General features: G+C 42.8%; 2 protein-coding genes across 2 annotated transcripts; one reads left to right on the top strand and one right to left on the bottom strand.

The window, feature by feature from the left end:
* Positions 1 to 8,770: 8,770 nt before the first annotated feature.
* Positions 8,771 to 9,340, bottom strand: LOC127538792 (GTPase NRas-like). The gene has a single exon (XM_051962534.1). The coding sequence runs from the start codon at positions 9,338 to 9,340 to the stop codon at positions 8,771 to 8,773; it is 570 nt and encodes a 189-aa protein (XP_051818494.1).
* Positions 9,341 to 14,892: 5,552 nt separating this feature from the next.
* Positions 14,893 to 15,977, top strand: LOC127538953 (ras-like protein). The gene has a single exon (XM_051962836.1). It carries the CDS (start codon positions 14,893 to 14,895, stop codon positions 15,517 to 15,519), a length of 627 nt encoding a protein of 208 aa, XP_051818796.1. The 3' UTR covers positions 15,520 to 15,977.
* Positions 15,978 to 18,427: the final 2,450 nt, after the last annotated feature.

Raw genomic sequence — 18,427 nt, 5'->3', positions numbered from 1 at the left:
ATATGAGACAAATTTTCAGATGTGTATAATTTGATGCATTTGAAAAAATGTTTGATAGGATATAGAGGGTGCACATAATGATAATTTTTTAAAAAGAAATAAGTAATAGCTATCTCAAAAAAAGTAATGAGTCAGAACAAAATCACTTATATCATAAGAAAAAACAAAAAAACACTTGTTAGCTTCTGAATATGACCTCAGATAACATCATAGGAAAAAAGAAAATCGATCATGGAAATTTGTTGTTGCTATAGGTAGGATAGATCATGAAATCATTTGAGTGTTTAGTGTATATTCACCAAATGGAATATCTAACAATTTGATTGAAAGCACAGATAATGAAAGGAAAAGGGAGAAATCTGTCACATAGTGTAGGCAGAGTATGCCCATTCACAGAGTGTAAAGTCTACTCTCAGCTTCTGGGATTTGAGTCAAGTCACTCAGCCATTCTCAGCAGATGATCTGAGTTGTTCATTTAATGAAAATTAAGGCCCTCTCTGTGTTGTCACACATTTATTGTGAAGTTCCAATCTAACTGTGCATAAACCTCCTTAGAATTTAAATTATTTTTAGGATGTGAACTAATGGAACTTAAAATGATTTCTTCTGCCCATTAATGATTTTTTCTTTCCCTAGGAAAAGAGAAAATAACTGAGTTTCTCCTCTGATGATGGAGAAAAGGGAATATATGTGTGTGTACCTGCATTATATCTATATTTGTTTAATTATTTGTTTTCTTTGCTTTTCTTTTTTTTTGGAAGAACACAGACTTGAAATGAAAGAAACTACAGCAGAGCTAAGCTTTTCTGTGGTAGAAAAACGCAATAAAAGTTTGATGAATGATGGTTGCTGCGATATTAGTTGCAGAGAATTCCGTGCGACAAATGAGAGAGTTCAGCTTAGAGAGAGACATTATGAATGAAACCAATATAGAAAGGCTTTTAGAAAAAGACAGCTTCTTACTGATCATTACATAATCCACACTGGAGAGAAACCTTATGAATGTAACCATTGTGGAAAGACTTTTAGACTGAAAAGAAATCTCACTGATCATCAGAGAATCCCCACTGTAGAGAAGCCTTATGAATGTAACCAATTTGGGAAGGCTTTTAGAAACAGTGGAATTGCTACTAGATATCAGAGAATCCACACTGGAGAGAAACCTTATAAATATAACCAGTGTAGAAAGACTTTTAAATATAAGCCAAGTTTTATTGGACATCAGAGAATGCACATTGGAGAGAAGTCTTGTGAATGTAAACAATGTGGGAAAGCTTTTGGAGAAAAGGGATATCTTACTACACATCAAGGAATCCACACTTGAGAGAAACCTTATGAATGTAATTGTTGTGCATTAGAGAATCTAATGACTCCCATGGGTTTTTAAACCCTGCAACAATGTCATTAATTTTTTTTTTTTTTTGGTGTTCATGAGTCAATTGCCATACACATAGGATTAACAGCCATGCTCTTTCAGTGGCATATGTAGTCAGAGATGGAACTGCCAGATGTTTCCTAGGTCTTCTCCTTCGTTTGAAGGGTTTTTTATTTTTCCATCTCTCTTTGATGGACAAGGTAGATACAGCTTGTTGGCACCTATCTGATTCCTTCTCCATCTATAGAGATATAAGGAAACCCTCTCTTCCAAGCAGTTAACCTATCTGGTTCCATTCACCACTTTCTGGATCTGTCCACATCACTTGATGACTATCTAAAGATATTAAATATCATCAAATTGCATAACAGGAGTATGTATCAGGAGACCTTATGCTACTACTTCTCCTGGGTGATAGATCACACTAGGATATTAGCTACACATTCCCCAGTTTCCCACATCAGTGTATGGATAAATACTTTTTTGTAAGTACTCTCAGCAGGTGAAATGGTCAAGCCGACTGTATGTGGAGGCAAGGGGTCTATAGACCGGACAGGGACAGGTTTCAGGTCACCAGGGGATATCTCAGTAGTCCCAGCTGCATACAACTCTATTCTCCGCACTTGCAATCCCCTTCCCGCAATGGGTTGCTTCTCGGCTGATTGATCACCTTGGAGTACTGAACTTTTAAAGATACTCTGGGTGTAACAGTGGCTGCTATCATACCCCAAGTGTTTTGTTTTGTTTTGTTTTGTTTTTGCTTGAGGCCCTGGAGTCTAGCTCCCTTCTCGTTTCCCTGAGTCACTCTGCATTCTGGTGCCCAATAGAAGCCCTTGTTGCATTTTGGAATAGGGTTTTAGATCTTCTTCTCCTTCCCTGTTTTTTCACTTTATCTTTTTGCCAACATTGAGTTTTCAGACGCCCTGCCTTGCCATATTGAAAGCACTGACAAGTCTCTTTGGAAGTCTATTCCCCAAAGGGACCCTGTCTTCCCATGTTCAGATTCTGAAAAGCCTGCATCATAGTCTGGGCATAAAAAATATTTGTGCCCACTATGGCACAGCATCTTATGGTCTCATCTAAAGGAGCATTCTTGTGTAGTCCTAGTATAATTCTTCTATAATCCTTATTAGCATTTTCTCTAGCAAGTTAGAAAACATCCATAATTCCTATTGCTACATTTTTACCAATAGTTCATGTGACAGTTGTCTGCAAACATCCCACTAGATCAGCCAAGGATTTATTTGCACCTTGCACTATTTTCATGAAGGCTTCCCCTCTATCTTGTTTTCCTGGGAGGGTGTCCCATGCTTTGATAACAGCAGAAGCAATTTGCTCATACGCTGTTAAAGGGTAATTAATCTTCACTAATGTGTCTACATAAGGACCTATACCTGCTAATTGGTCAAAGGTGACTGGTATATTAACTCCAGGTTGCCTATTTCATTGGGCTTGTATTCTACAGAGTTCACTATACTCAGAAAGCCACAATAAATTTTGTCCAAGTTCTAAACATGTCTTTGCTATAGATTTCTAATCATTAGGGGTTAAAATTTCATAAGCCAAATTCTCTAATAGCATCTTAACATAAAATGATGTAGACCCATAAAGAGTGCAAGCCTTTTTTAGATCTTTGATAATTTCAGATCCAAAGGAATATCTTCTCTTGATTTGACATGAGAGTCAAACGCTTTAATCAGAGGGTATGCTTCTATTCACAAACCAGATGTATCCTGTCCTTCCTCTTTAGAATTAACTAATGCCTCTTGTAATGGTGACATAAGGGGTGAGCAAAACTGCTGCATGGGCGGTGCTGATGGTGTTACTGCCCCTCCCACTCCTCCTCCTCCCATGCCTACAAAGGCAAAGTTGAGGGAGAAAGATCAGGAGATGAGGAAGACCCAAATGGTGCATGCTTGAGTGTAGGTGGAAGTGAAACTGAGCTATGAAAGTGAGAAGTGCCATACTATTTAAGCTCATCAGCACTGTCCTTAAAGTACTTATCTCATTTTCTGCCAAATTCTCCATGCCTTGGAGGCATGTTCTATAAGAATTACCTTATATCTGAGTGTGATGACCGTGTATTTAAAATCAGCCAGGAATTCAGGTTAAGGGGAAAATCTTCAATCTTTATTGAAGTGAAGAAGTAAAGAAGGTTTGCTATAGCAATATGGGCAGACAGGAAGCCAGCTAACAGAGGGGGATTGGAGGTGAAGGATGGTCACGATAGCAATGCTAGCAGCTGTGACAAGACGCCAGCCAGCAGTGTCTTTCCTCTTCCCTCTCCACTCCCTTGCCTCCACCCACCAAAAACGTCATTTCCTATACAACACATCAGGACTTGCACAAAGAGTGGGCGGGGGGCCATTCTTTCTCTAAGCATATATATTAATAGAATATGGTCCAATTACTATTTAGCCTCACTTGCTTGGGACCTCAGTGCATCAACTCAAGCTTCAGCCCCTTACATCTAAGAGTCTTAGACAATACAGGGGTCCTCAAACTACAGCCCGGGGTTCAGATGCGGCAGCTGAGGACATTTATCCCCCTCCCCCAGGGCTAAGAAGTTTCTTATTTAAAGGCCCACAAAACAAAGTTTTTGTTTTTACTATAGTCCAGTTCTCCAACAGTCTGAGGGACAGTGAACTGGCCCCCTATTTAAAAAGTTTGATGACCTCTGATGTAGGAAGACTATTAGACATAAGGGAACTCACTGTATGTACATCAGGGAATCACACTGGAGAGAATCCTTTTGAAAGTAACCAATGTGGGAAAACTTTTAGATATTAGGGAACTCTTATTGTATATCATGGAGTCCACCCTGAAGGAAAACCTTATCAAAGTAACGAATGTGAAAAGCTTTTACAGAAAGTGGAGCTTTAAATATATATTACAGAATCCCTACAGGAGATAAATTTTAAAAAATTTAACTAATATGGAAAGACTTTTACAAAAAAAGGACTCTCCTACTGGACATCAAAGAATCCACACAGGAAACTATATGAATATAACCAATGGCTTTTACATTGGTGGAAAAGCTTTTACAAAAAACAAAAAAACAAAAAAACAATCAATTACTTGACATCAGAGGATCTACACTGGAGAAGAGCCTTACTTACTGAACATCAGAGAATGAATACTGGAAAGAAACTTTAGGAAAGTCACCAATTAATAAAATTTGTAGATATAAGGGCACTCTTACTGTACACTCTTACTGTACATCAGGGAGTCCACAATGGAGCGAATCCTTATGAATGTAACAAGTATGGGAAGGCTTTTTGACATAAGGAAACATTTACTAAACATCAGTGAATCCACACTGGAGAGAAACCATATAAATGTAATCAATGTGGAAAGATTTTTAGATATAAAAGAATACTTATATACATCAGGGAATCCACACTGGAGAAAAATCTTATGAAAGTAACCAATGAAAAAAGACTTTTACAGAAACTGTAGCTCTTAATAGATAATAGAGACTCCACACTGGTGAAAAACCTTATGAATGTATCCAATGTGGAAAAAAGTGTTAGACATCTGTAATGTTCTCTTCTCTGGGATATATTCATTTTTTAGGAGCAGATTTCTTGGGTGGCTTCTAGAAGCAGCCTTAGTTTCAATTCAGAGTAATAATCATCCCAAATGCAGCCAGGAGTTAAAGTCCAATCCTTTATTGTCTCTTCCAAAATAGCCTGGTTAACTTTCTTAGAAGCCTCTCCTTGGTTCCAAGAGCTCTTGCAGCTTGTTCTTTGGCTCTGCCAGCTTCAGCCTCTAGCTCTTTCTGAATCCAAAGCCTCCAGCCAGCACACAGGTGATATATAGAATGAATCTGACTCTGCCTCCTAGAGTGGGCTTGTGGGTTAGTGGGCTTGTCCTTCCTGACTTGTGAATCTCCTGGACTCCTCTCTGATTTATGAATCTCCTCTGGTAGTCTCCTCCTCTTATATGCTCTCTTTAAAAGTGTGAACTCTTAAAGGTGTGAACTCTGAACTAGAGAACTGTTAAGTACCATGCTAAATTAGACAACCGACTTAGCACCTTGTAAGAATCCTTACAGACATTAGAGAACTCTTACTGTATGTCAGGGAATCCACACTGGAAAGAATCCTTATGAATCTAACCCATGTGGGAAATCTTTTAGACATAAGGTAATTCTTAATGTACATCAGTGAATCTAAACTGCATAAAAACTTTATGAAAGTAATCAGTGGAGAAAGAGTTTTTTTTAAGTATCTCTTGCAGTACATCAGAGAATCCATACTGGAGAGAAATCTTATGAATATAATAAATATAGGATGGAAGTAGAATCTCTGCAACCACCTTCTTCCTCGTCTACTGCAAAAAGTGACTCTGGTTCCTCTTACTCCACTCCCTAGTTCCCCCTACAATCCTCTGTATACACCAATCATTGAGCCTGCACAGGATAGTGGGAAAGACCATTTTCCAAGCATATGCCCATAGAGTATTGGCCCATCAGTAATTAGCCCTAAGTGTTTGAACTGACCTCAGTGCAATGACTCAAGAGTTTCAGCCCTCTACAGTTATCTAGTTTAGCATATGAGTTCTCTAATTCAGTATGATTGATTTAACCTTACACTAAATTATGGTTCCCTAATGATATATAATGATTGGCTTATACCCACTATAATGATGTAATTGTAATAGAGCATATAAACTGGGGACAAACTCAGCCAGAGAGGGACTTCAAGACAGAGATCGTCACGGTGGCTCTCCTGCCTTCTCCACTAAGACCAAGACCCATCAGAAGGCCCTCAAAAAAACTAGCCAGGCCCCAAATGAAGGAGACAGACTATGAAGGAGATAATAAAGAATTTTAACTTTATCTCTGGTTATTCTCATGGTAATTACTCTGCTGAAATGAAGGCTGGTCCCAAGACCTCCACAAAGCAAACCAGAACATTACACATACTGGAGAGAAACCTTATGAATGTAACCATTGTGGAAAGGCTTTTACAAAAAGTGGAGTTCTTAATACACATCAGAGAATCCAAACAGGAAAAAAACATTATAAATGTAACTAATGTCAAAAGACTTTTACAAAAAAAGGACTCTCTTACTGGACATCAAAATATCCACACTGGAGAGAAACCATATGAATATAACCAATGTGGGATGACTTGAAGACATTTGAGAAACCTTAGGAATGTAATCAGTTTAGTAAAATTTATAGACATAAGGGAACTCTTATTGTTTAAAGATTTCTCACTGGGGAAAAACCTAATGTGGAATTTTTTTTTTTTTGCAAAAAAGGATCTCTTACTGGACATTGGAGTATCCACACTGGAGAATCCTTATAAATGTAACCAAAAAGTGGAAAGATTTTTATACATAATGAAAACTCTTATTGTACTTCAAAGAATCTACACTTGAGAGCAACCTTATGAATGCAGCCAATATAGGGAGTCTTTTAGATATAAGTTTATTCTTACTATACATCAGGGAATCTACACTGGAGAAAGCCTTATGAAAGTAACAAATGTGGAAAGGGTTTTAACAAAAATAATCTCTTGCAGTACATCAGAGAACCCACAATGAAGGGAAACTTTATCAATGTAACCAATGTGAAAAGCTTTTTAGGCAAAAGGAAGGTCTTACTGGACACAGGAAAGTTCATACTGGAGAAATCTTATGAATGTAACCAATGTGTAGAGCCTTTGGCACATGAGGAAACTTTTACTATACTTCTAGGAATCCACACTGGAGAAAAACCTTATGAATGTAATCAATGTGGAAAAGTTTTTACACAAAATAATCTGTTAACTTGACATCAGAGGATCTACACTGGAGAAAAGCCTTTTAAAAGTAACCAGTGTGTAGAAATTTTTAGACAAAACAAAGTACTTATTGGAAATAGGAGAATGAATACTGGAGAGAAACCTTAGGAATGTAATCAATTTAGTAAAATTTATAGACATAAGGGAACTCTTATTGTGCCTCAGGGAATCCACACTGGAGAGAAACCTGATGAACGTAACCAATGTGGAAAGGCTTTTGGAGACAAGAGAGTTCTTACTAGACATCAGAGAAAACATACGTGAAAAAAATTTATAAATGTAACTAATGCTAAAAGACTTTTTCAAAAAAGGATACTCTTACTAAACATCAAAAGTTCCACACTGGAGAGAAGCCATATGAATGCAACCATTGTGGAAATATTTTTAAGCAAAAGGGAGCTGTTGGGACACTGAAGAATTCACACTGGAGAATCCTTATAAATGTAACCAATGTGGAAATACTTTTAGAAATAAAGGATCTCTTAGTGTACATCAAAGAACCTACCCTGGAGAGAAACCATATGAATATAACGAATATAAAAAGACTTACAAAAAAAGGACTCTCTTACTGGACATCAAAGTATCTGCACTGCAGAGAAACCATATAGATATAAACAATATGAAATGATTTTTAGAGAACTCTTATTGTACATCAGGGGATTCCCACTGGAGAGAAACCTTATGAATTTAACCATGAATTTAAGAGTTTTAGTTATAAGGGAACTCCTACTTTGCATCAGTGTATCTACACTGTAGAGAAACCATATGAATGTAACCAATGTGCAAAGGCTTTTACAAAAAAAATATTCCCTTACTTGACATCAGATAATCCAAACTGGAGAGAAATCTTAGGAATGTATCCAGTGTGGAAAAAATTTTAGACAAAAGGAAGACCTTACTGGACATTGGAGAATCCTTATAAATGTCATCAATGTATAAAGATTTTTAGACAAGGAAACTCTTATTGTACATCAGGGACTCCACACTGGAGAGAAACCTGATGAATGTAACCATAGTGGAAAAATTTTAGGCAAGATGGAGTTCTTATTGGACATTGGAGAATCCACACTGGAGAAACATTATGAATGTAACCAATATAGAAAACGTTTAGACATCAGGTAACTCTTACTGTACATCAGGGAATCCACACTGGAGAGAAAACTAATGAATGTAGCCAATGTGGGAAGACTTTTATACATAAGGGAACTCTTACTGAACATCAGGGAATATGCACTGAAGAGAAATCTCCACTGCATGCATGTTATTCCTACTTCAAAGCTCATGAAGCCCCCAAGAAACCACCAGCAGCACACATAAACAAACTAAAAACTTTTATTTGTAACAAATCCTAGAACTTAAGAAAAATAGGTTGGCGACTGTGGATGAGAGGATGAGGGATAAATGATAAAAAAGGAAAAAAAAAGTCCAAAAAGCCTAAGAGGAGAAACACTTATGAGTCCCAACAGGGTTCTGGAGAAATCCTGGTGAGGTCCAGCAGGGCCTGGCCCCAAAGGAGGAAGAAGGAAGAGTCCAGATGGAGGCCTGGAGGCTGCCAGGGCCGAGGGCACAGTTAGGGGGCAGGGTCCACTTGTACAAGAGCTCACATGATCATGCAATACTTGAACCCACAGCCTTGGTTTTGCTCATCAATGGGGAGGTGCCCAAGCTCCTCAGCCCACATCCTGTGAATTTCACGAACAAGTTCTTGAAAAGCATATTCCACACTCTGACCCGTCTTGGCTGAGACTTCCACAAAGGGCACCTGGAAGTCCTTGGCCATTGCCTGGCCTAGCACCGGAGACACAAGGCAGTTGGCAACGTCAGCCTTGTTGGCCACCAGGACAAATGGAATGTGTTCAGTATTCTTTACTCTGATCAGCTGGTCCCGGAAGATGTTCACATCCACAAAGGACTTGATGTCATCCACCGCATAGACACAGAGGAAGCCATCTCCCCAGAGCAGGAAGTCCCGGAACCGATGTGGGGTCTCCTCATTGCCTGCGGTGTCAAAGATTTGCAGTTGGCAGGGCTTGCCATCCACCACTATTTGGGGGTAGAAATCTTCAATGTTGAGGTTATGGTCTGTCACAAAGCAGTTCTTGACTAGTCGGACAATCAGTGCACTCTTGCCCACACCACAGCTGCCCATGACCACCAACTTGTACACCATGTTGCCTCCAAACCTGGCCGATCACCTAGGGATGTACCGACACCAATGGTAGAACAGTGAGAGCTGGAGTGACCTCAGTGGTCACCCATACCTCCCCATGTGCTGTAAAAATGACCAAACAAGTCTCTTCTAGTTTAGGAGAGCTGAAGGGGTCCCAGGGGCACTCACTCCTAATCATGTGCTGCACAAGTGATCCAAATGCCCCAAGAATCTGCAATCTCCTAATCCCTTCAGGAGAGAAAAGTGAGTAGGCTCTTGGGGGGGACCACCTTTCTTAGCTTGGTGGGTCAAGGTTCCCCCCAATCTTTTCAGGTTTTCCTACTTTGGACTCTAGCTGTAACCCTGTTGGAGAGGCAAGTTTGGTGGGTCAAAATCGTCCCCCCCCTCCCCCCCCCTCCCCGTTTCGGAGTCTGGATCCCTAATGGCCCTGATCTATTTTTAGTCCTAGATTTGCTGCTCTGCACTCTAGCTCTAACCCTGCTTGGAGCAGCAAGTTTGTTATTGGATCCCGACTTAGTTCTGAAATGTTGGGAGGAAAGGCCTTTGGGTAAAAAAAGAACCATTTCCCCTCATTTCCCGCTGAGCTTTTACAAGTGAAAACCGACATCCGTGAACCCCCCCATCTTCTCCAGGCTGAGGTCCCCCGCCCCGCCAAGCTCAGTGATCGGCTCCAGGGTCTTCCCACCTGGCTGCCAGTACCCTGCCACATCTTATCACTCAGGGATCAGGTATTGTGCCACGAGGGGCCGAGAGGGCGGAGAGGACTCCCAGACCACTGCTGCAGGCCCGGGAGCCCTGTGTTAGTGCTGCCCAAGAACCGCAGTCCGGCTCGGGGCTGGACTCCCTGAAAGGAGGCTCACAGAGCACTGACCGTCCAGGTAATTTCTCCCCAGACCTGCGCAGGTTCTCCTGCCTCTACTTACCTTTCAGGAATAGAAGACAGGTAGGAAAACTAGAGGCTGTTGGGGTTGTAGGGGAAGAGAGAAGAGAAAAGCTGGGAGGAAGAGCTAGGCAAGCTAATGAGCTGTAGCCCCCCACCCCAGAACTCCATGGGAGAGGAACCCCGCCCCCACACCCCGTGCCAGCCCCCTCCCGCCTGGCCTCGCCCCTGGAGCCCCAGTAGGAGCACACGGGATGTTAAACTTGTGAAGGGCCGGAGAAGGGGAGGTGGAGGCAAAAGCAAAGGAGGGAGTTGGGAAGAGAGGCTGAGGGGGTCTGCAGCTGCAGGGGATGGAATGTTGTGCAATCGCTGGGGAGAGGGGAGGGGCGCAGAAGAGAACGTTATGCACCCAAAGGAAGGGGAAGGGGCGCAGAAGGGAACGTTGTGCACCCGAGGAAAGAGGAAGGGGCGCAGAAGAGAACGTTGTGCAGGAAGGGGCACAGAAGAAAACGTTGGCATTCCAAGAGAAGAGGAAGGGGCGCAGAAGGGAACGTTGTGCATCCAAGGGAAGGGGAAGGGGCGCAGAAGAGAACGTTATGCATCCAAGGGGAGCGGCGCCAAGGCGGGAGAGAGGGAGCTTCGTGCTTCCTCTGGGGCTGGCACTGCCGGGAGTGAGGACGGAACAATGTATCCAGCCCGTGGGCTGCAGTTTCCTTTGCTTAAGCTCCCTTGTTCAGGCCTGAAGCCTAGTGGCTAATCAGAGGTGATTGTTAGGCTAATTAGAAGGAGCCCTGCCGCTGGGGTCTCGGGCCAGCATTCAGGGGTATCCATTCACCGAGTGACTCTTAAACCGGAGTCACAGACGCTCCTCCGGGCCTCCACACTGCCGGAGGCAGTCTGGGGTGGGCAGCTCACATGATCATCCCCTTACATCGGAGTCTCTGACTTCAGAAGATAAGGAGCCATCTTGCGCTCCCTATAATTTCTTGCCCACTCCTTGGGAAGCATGGGTGTAGTGCACGGAGCCTAGAGGCTCCTTGTGCCCATTCCAAAGAACGGCTCTTCGCCTCCAGCCCTCTCTCTTTCTGACTAATCTCTTTGAGGAAGACAGGGCTTCCCGGACTGGAAATGCGGCCACAGAGAGGGCTAGGGCTATGCACAGAGTCCCCTCCTCCGCTGGGAGATGCGTTCTCGGATTGTTCAAGATTTTGCGCTGGCCCACAAGCCCTCTCCTTTACAAGGTCGTCTTCTAAAAACTGCTTGATTAGGTTATTTGGCCATTTATCAATTAGAGAAAGACTTTGATTTTTATAAATTTGATTCAGTTCTCTATATATGCATTTATTTGAAAATCTTATTATAAAAATTTTTAAAGATTACTTTGTTGTTTATAGTATTTTTTAGCAACAGGTAATTTCCCTCTTTTTTAATTAGATCTTTTTGTGTTTTTGTTTGTTTTGAGCTCATAATTGTTAAGTTTGTCTTTTTTGCTTCAGCCAAATAGATTTTACCTCCCTAGCCCCTTATTTTAACTCTATGTTTCTGTTTTAAGAGTGTCTTATAAAAAACAAGTTTTTGGATTGCAGTTTCTAATCCATTCTTCAATAGAATTCTGACTTGTCTTATGGATGAGTTCATCCCCTTAACATTTACATTTATGTATATTATATTTCTCTTTATCCCATGTAAAGGTCCGAAGAGGAACCTTGTACAGTGCAACGAAATAAAAAGGCTTTGATCCCTGAGGCACCCGAATGTACCTCTTTGAGCGGGACTGCCTCTTGAGCGGTAACTCTAGTTGCATTGAGAACACATAATCAACTGGAGATGTCTCCTCTTATTAGCTGTGCCTGTGACCTCATAGACTAATATAAGCAATGGGGACCAGGAAGTAGAATATTGCAGGATGTGATGGCATAGAATAAAGACTTGAGCTTGCAAGCAGCTGTCTCCAGGTGCTCTTCTGTACAGTGGCCAGAGACATCCAGTTTTAGGATTAGGTAAAACTGGCAGTCAGTAATCTTGGGAGGTTGCAATCCCATTTTTTCTGGTGAGAGTTTGTTAAGGGTTAGGGAGAACTGGGCATATTTGTAGCCAGCAGGGAAGCTGTCGGTAATTAGAAAGAGAGAATAGGGATGACAAGCTATCCGGGGAGAAGGCAGGAGGGGATGGCATGGAGGGTGCATAGAGAAGGGCTGGTCTAGACAAGGGGAGGAGGAATCTCTGCATTTGAGAATGGAATCAAGGATGGGAAAGGACCAGATCATGGCAAGAGGTTGTGAGATGAGGAGGAAGGAAGAGAGAAGAGGGAATTCATAGCAAGTGTTGTCAGGTTTCTGGACACAGGACTAAGATGAGGTTTCCACCTGTGATGATGGGAGAAGGGGATTCTTTTGGACACCTGGAGAGGAGAGAGAACCATAGCAGCACATAGTAGCCAAAAAATGAAAGCAAAGTGGGTGTCCATCATGGGGGAAATGTTAGAACCAATGATGGTCAAAGCATGGGATGGAATATTATTATACTGTCAAAAAGAGCGGTTCTGAGGACTTCGGAAAAAGGCAAGAACCCTAGAGACTGACCCAGAGAATGAGGAACAGATGCAGGGAAGTAAGCCAATGAATCCTGACTTCAATAATGCCAGTGAAGAGGCCATTAGACCAAACTTTTTCTGACTGGAACTGTGACTCTTGGTTGGGGAAATGGAGCCTGTAACGCCTTCCTCTGGACACAGTCTGGGGGACTGCAGGTACTGAATGCAGCATAGCCTGTCAGTCACTGATGGCTGAGTCATCAGATTGTCAAAAGGGGGGGGTGACCGTTGTGTTGGGGGATGTAGTGAAAGAAATGTGACAGAAAGCCAAAAGCCATCAGAAATATGATTTTTTTTTTTAAATTAAGAAATGACAACTGAAGTTTAGGGCTCTAGGCTCTAGGTTTGAGGCTGTATTTTCAAAATACCTGGTCCATGATTTAGGTTGATAAAACCCAAGGACAAAAAGTGGTGGGGTGTACTTAGTACCCCTAAAGTAACGGCCAGACAAGTCTTGTCCCAGGAGTTCCGAGGAAGAAACCACCCAAAGAAGCTTGGCACAGGCACATGAAAAAACCTACCTGAAGTTTAAGGAGCTCGGAAAAACAGAGAAGATTAAAGTGGGGAGGGACAACGGGACTCGGAGGCAGCCGCAGGCGTCGGTGGCTGGAAGGAAAAAGGGAGGTTGCCCAGAGTCATTGTGGGGAAGGATTGAGGGAGGAATGTAATTTGGAGGTGGAAAAAGAAGGAGGAGAGAGCAGGCGGAGTTAAGGGGAGAAGTGGGGTTTAAGTGGGGATTAGGGCATAAGTAATCTAAATAGTCAAAACCTGGCTTATTCCTGTGGGCCTTTAGGTACTAAAGACTTTTCTGTGCATTATTGTTTGATATAGCCTTTGATCTCTTGGACTATCAACCTTAGGTTGGTATCCCAGGGGGAAACTACGCCGGCTCCAATTTACATTGTGGTTTATGTAGGACTTTGCCAAACTCCCAAAGGGGGGTTTCATTGTGCTGTTGAAGTAGCGTTTCCTGAACTCGAAAAGCAGGGGTCCACGGGATCCTCAAAGCCCCATCAAGGGTACACTGGGGCTCCCAGAGGCTCTTGTAGTGAGAGGTGGGGCTTCCCAAACTCTTTTGGGGTGGAGCTTCCAAAATGAGGGAGGTTCCCCACATCCCAAAGGAGTGGGGGCGTGGTTCCCAAGAGCCTTTATTGCTTAGGGGCGGAGTTCCCCAAATCACCCTGGAGATCGGGCTCCCAGAAGTCCCTGCAGTATGCAGGAGGTGGGGCTCTACGTTTTGGAGCTTCTAAGTTGTTCCATCCTTAAAGATTACACCTGAATGCGACCTGACTGGGTATTTTTACAGTTTAGAAATGGTATGTAGAGACCAGCTCTCATTTAACAGCAATGGGGTGGGTGGCAAGTAGACCCCAAGTTAGTGCCATCTTGGACTGCATTAATGCGGGAGGCATTGACTCAGCTGGGCTCGTCATGGGACTGGATTAGTACAGGCAGTGCCTCTGGGCTCGCCTTGCCTTCCCTCCCCCCACCTTAACTGCCTGAGCCCACACACTTTGGGTTGTATCATTGCAGGTTCAGATGGGGGAGCCCAGTTTGCAGCCAAGCCAGCCAGAGACTCTTGGCCCCTATGATACCGGAGCAGCAGACCCGGCAGCCGCCCAAACCGAACCCCTTTGGGCTACATTATTGTGGAGGAGCGTGGCCTGTAGAAATAGTACTATTATCTGGCTTCCTAGAGCCTTCGGAATTGGCCCCGAGGTCTCCTGGTCGAGGGGTTTGAGAAGGGCGCCAGTAAATCAGAGAATGTCTTGGAGAAGCCGGACAGAATGGAAGGGCCTGGAGCCCATGTGCACTAATGGGTTTGGAATAGGTCAGAAGAGCCAGGGGATTTAGAGATTCCAAGTATCTGAAGTTCTGTTATTGGTAGGAGGGTGGAGCCTTGTTCAGGTGGGCCTCAGAGAGCTGAAAGGAGGTGGAGAAGAGGATTGGCAAAGAAGCCCACTGAGGCTGGAGGATAAAGGAAAGTCTTCCTCCTGAGAAGTGATCTCCTGTGTAATGGGCTGACTTCTTGCAGCCTGGAAAGTAGACTAGAGACCACTTGAGCCCTTTTCAGTTCTCATGATTTCTTTTGTCCATACCTCCATAGGTGATCCAGACAGAGGCAGAACCAAGATGTATAAGTTGGCAGTGATGGGAACCTTTTGTGTGGGCAAGAGTGCACTGACCATTCAGTTTGTTAAGAATCGTTTTTTGACCGAGTATAACCCCACAATCCAAGATTCCTACTGTAAGCAAATAGTGGTGGCAGAAGAGCTGTGCCAACTGGACATTATGGATACCACAGGCATTGAAGCGTTTTGCCCTATGAGGGACAAGTCCATACGCTGGGGAGAGGGCTTCCTCTTGGTCTATGCGGTGAATGACCCCCACTCTTTCGAGAATGTGAATGTCATCTGGAACCGTCTGCAGATCTTCAAAGGCACCAAGCCTGTACCTGTGGTGTTGGTGGCCAACAAAGTAGACGTGACCGACAGGCTGGTGGACCCCACACGGGGCCAGGAGGTGGCCAGGAGATTCGGGGTCCCTTATGTGGAGACATCAGCCAAGACTGGGCAAGGTGTGGAACAAGCCTTCCATGAGCTCATTGGTGAAATTCGTAGAATGAGAGCTGAGAAGGAGCTCAAGAGTGACCTTAATACTGAGCAGAGGGAGGTCTGTGGGTGCAAGTGTTGCACCGTCCAGTGAGCAGGTACACTCTTACCCTGATCCTGCCCCCTAATTCACCCTCTCACCTGGCCAAGAATACCTCCAAATCCACTAGCCACTCCTCAGCCTTTAAGACCTTCATCTGGATCCTTCCTTCTGCCTGCTTTTCACTGCCAAGCCCTTTGGGACCTTATCAGGATTTCTCCAGGAGCCTCTTGACCCCTGTGTTTCTCCCTTAAGGCCTTTTTGTATTTTTGCTTTTGTTTCCCCTTGTGAGCAGGAATGACTACCTCAGTGCTTGGGTATTCCCACCAGGCAAGAAACGACTCCATTCTTCCTTGAGTGAGCAGCTTCCCCTGCCTCTCAGCCTGCCAGAGGCCCCAGAGACAGCCAGCTCCCTGCCTGCTTTCTCTCCAATCTGGCCCTCATCTTCAGCAGCCTCCTCTGCCTTCCTGGAGACTGTGTGTGGGACTTTCTTTATTGGGCTTTCCCCTGCTCCCCCAACCGAGACTCTGCCTCTGGAGACCAGGGCACAAGTGATTCTCACAACTGCCCCTGGGCTTGGTGTATTTGCTGTCTGGAGCCAGATCACCACCCTTGTTGTGGCCCAGAAGTCCTTGTTGTAGTGTTGGTAAGAAGCCCTGCTCTGAAGTGGTCCCCATTCAATGACCCTCAAGACCAGACTGGGGGAATAGTGGGGGTTTTTTTGGTTATTCACACTGAGTGTGTGTCACCCCTTGTCCTTAATTTGCTTATCATCTAGAGCACTTTGGATAGCAATGAAGGGTTGGGGTGGAACGGGGCTGCCTCCTACCAGCAGGATGCCTTTAAACATAAGTGCCATTAAGATTATAATTTCTGTTTTAGCAGCCAGATAAAGCCCTTCAGACATTGCAAGTTGCAGTATTTTAATAGCCTCCAAGAGAAGTGAAGTGGAGGGGCCTGGCTGTAAATGTTCTGAGCAGATACCTCGCAGCTGCAGGTCAGGTGGGGGTCTGCTTAGGAACCGTCTGATAGAAGTTCTGGTGAAAAGGGCAGTGATTCTCCCATTTCAGTTAATAATTCTAACCATACCTGTTTGGCTTTTGGAGGAGGAGGGTTGAGTAGGAAGAGAAATTCATTTTAAAGGGACTTCCTTCACAATTGGATTCAAAGTTAATTATTTTTCATAGGATTTCTTACAAATAAAAGTTGTTGGTTTGTTTATAAATTGGTTTCTGGTAGTTTCTCATGGGTTGATATGCTTGGGGTAAGAATCACATGAGGGCAGTATGGCCTAGTGAGAGAGAGCTGGGTTTGGGAGGGAGGCAGGCAGGGGTGTTTTAGTTGTGGGACCTTGGGCTTCAGTTTTCTTACCAGTTAGATGTGGGGGAGGAGAAGGGAAGGATGGGTCTAGACTCTCAGGTCCCTCTTAACTCTGTCACTAGAGGGGGTCTAAGCCTATGAACCTCAGGTTCAATGAGATGATAATGATCCCTAGAAATAATCTTATGTATCATCTGGCCATCATGTATCTGTGAATCTGTCATCTCTATATTAGCTAATCATTTCTATTAATGTCATCTCTCATTTATTATAGACCAGTTCTATATCATCTATTATCTCTGATCTTTTTATGTAGTTATCATTTCTCTCTCCACACTCCCCTCACCTCATTTTTAATTTATCATAATCAAAAATACTCATTTTATGTTTCATAATGTTCTCTAATTCTTGTTTATCCAAAATTTCCTCCCTTGTCCTGATAAGGTAGACTATTCTTTGTTCTCCTAATTTGCCTATAATATCTCCCTTTATGTCTAAATCATGAACCCATTTTGACCTTATATTGGTGGAAAGAGGAACCTGATCAAAAGGAAAAAATAAGAAAGTGCTTTGATATGCATTCAGAGTCTATGCGGTCTTTATCAGGATACGTATAGCATTTTCTTTCATGAGTTCTTTGCACTTGTTTTAGATCATTTTGTTGCTGAGAAGAGCAGAGCTACTCATAGTTGATCATCATACAATGTTGCTGAGGCTGTGCACAGTGTTTTCCTGGTTCTGCTCATTTCACTTTGTATCAGTTTGTACAAGTCTTAATCCGCCTGTTCATTTCTTATTGCACAATAATATTCCTTTATATTCCTATACCAAAACTTATTCAGCCATTCCCTAATTGATAGGCTTCCCCTCAATTTCCAATATTTTGACACCCCAACAAGGACTGCTATAAATATTTTTGCATATATATTTATGTATTTCTGTCCTTTCCTTTTTGTGTGATCTCTTTGGAATACAGACCTAGTACTGGTATTGCCCAAAGTGTATGCACTGTTGGTTGCCCTTTGGGCATAGTTCCAAATAACTCTGAGAATGGTTGGCTCAGTTCAGGACTCCAACACTACATTAGGTGTTTCAATTTTTCCTGTCTTCAACATTTATCATTTGCCTTTTTTTCCATATTCCCAATCTGATAGGTGTGAGGTGGTATCTCAGAGTTGTTTTAATTTGCAATTCTCTAATCAAGTGATTTGGAGCACTTCTTCATATGTCCAGAGAAAGCTTTGATTATTTCATCTGAACTCTGCCTGCTCATGTCCTTTGATTTATCTCTTGGGGAGTAATTTTTATTCTTATAAATTTGGCTCATCTTTCACCAAAGAGGCTGTTATTGGAGGTTCTTACTGTAAAGATTGTTTTCTAGGTTTCTGCTTTCCTTCTAGTCTTGGTAGCGTTTGGTTTGTATAAAAGCTTTTCAAGTTTAATTTAATCAAAATGATCTATTTTGCATTTTGTAATGTTCTCTCTATTTAATCAAAAATATTTCCCCTTCCCATCAGTTTGATAGACTTTTCTTTGTTCTTTTAATTTACTTGTCACACCCCTTTATCGCTAAATCACATAGCCATTCAGACCTTATCTCAGTATAAAGTGAGAGATGCTGGTCTGTATATAGTTTGTGTCC

Source organism: Antechinus flavipes, chromosome 5 (assembly GCF_016432865.1).
Source record: "Antechinus flavipes isolate AdamAnt ecotype Samford, QLD, Australia chromosome 5, AdamAnt_v2, whole genome shotgun sequence".
NCBI lineage: Eukaryota > Metazoa > Chordata > Mammalia > Dasyuromorphia > Dasyuridae > Antechinus > Antechinus flavipes.
The sequence above is the reverse complement of the archived record's forward strand: the minus strand, read 5'-3'. Positions and strand labels throughout refer to the sequence as shown.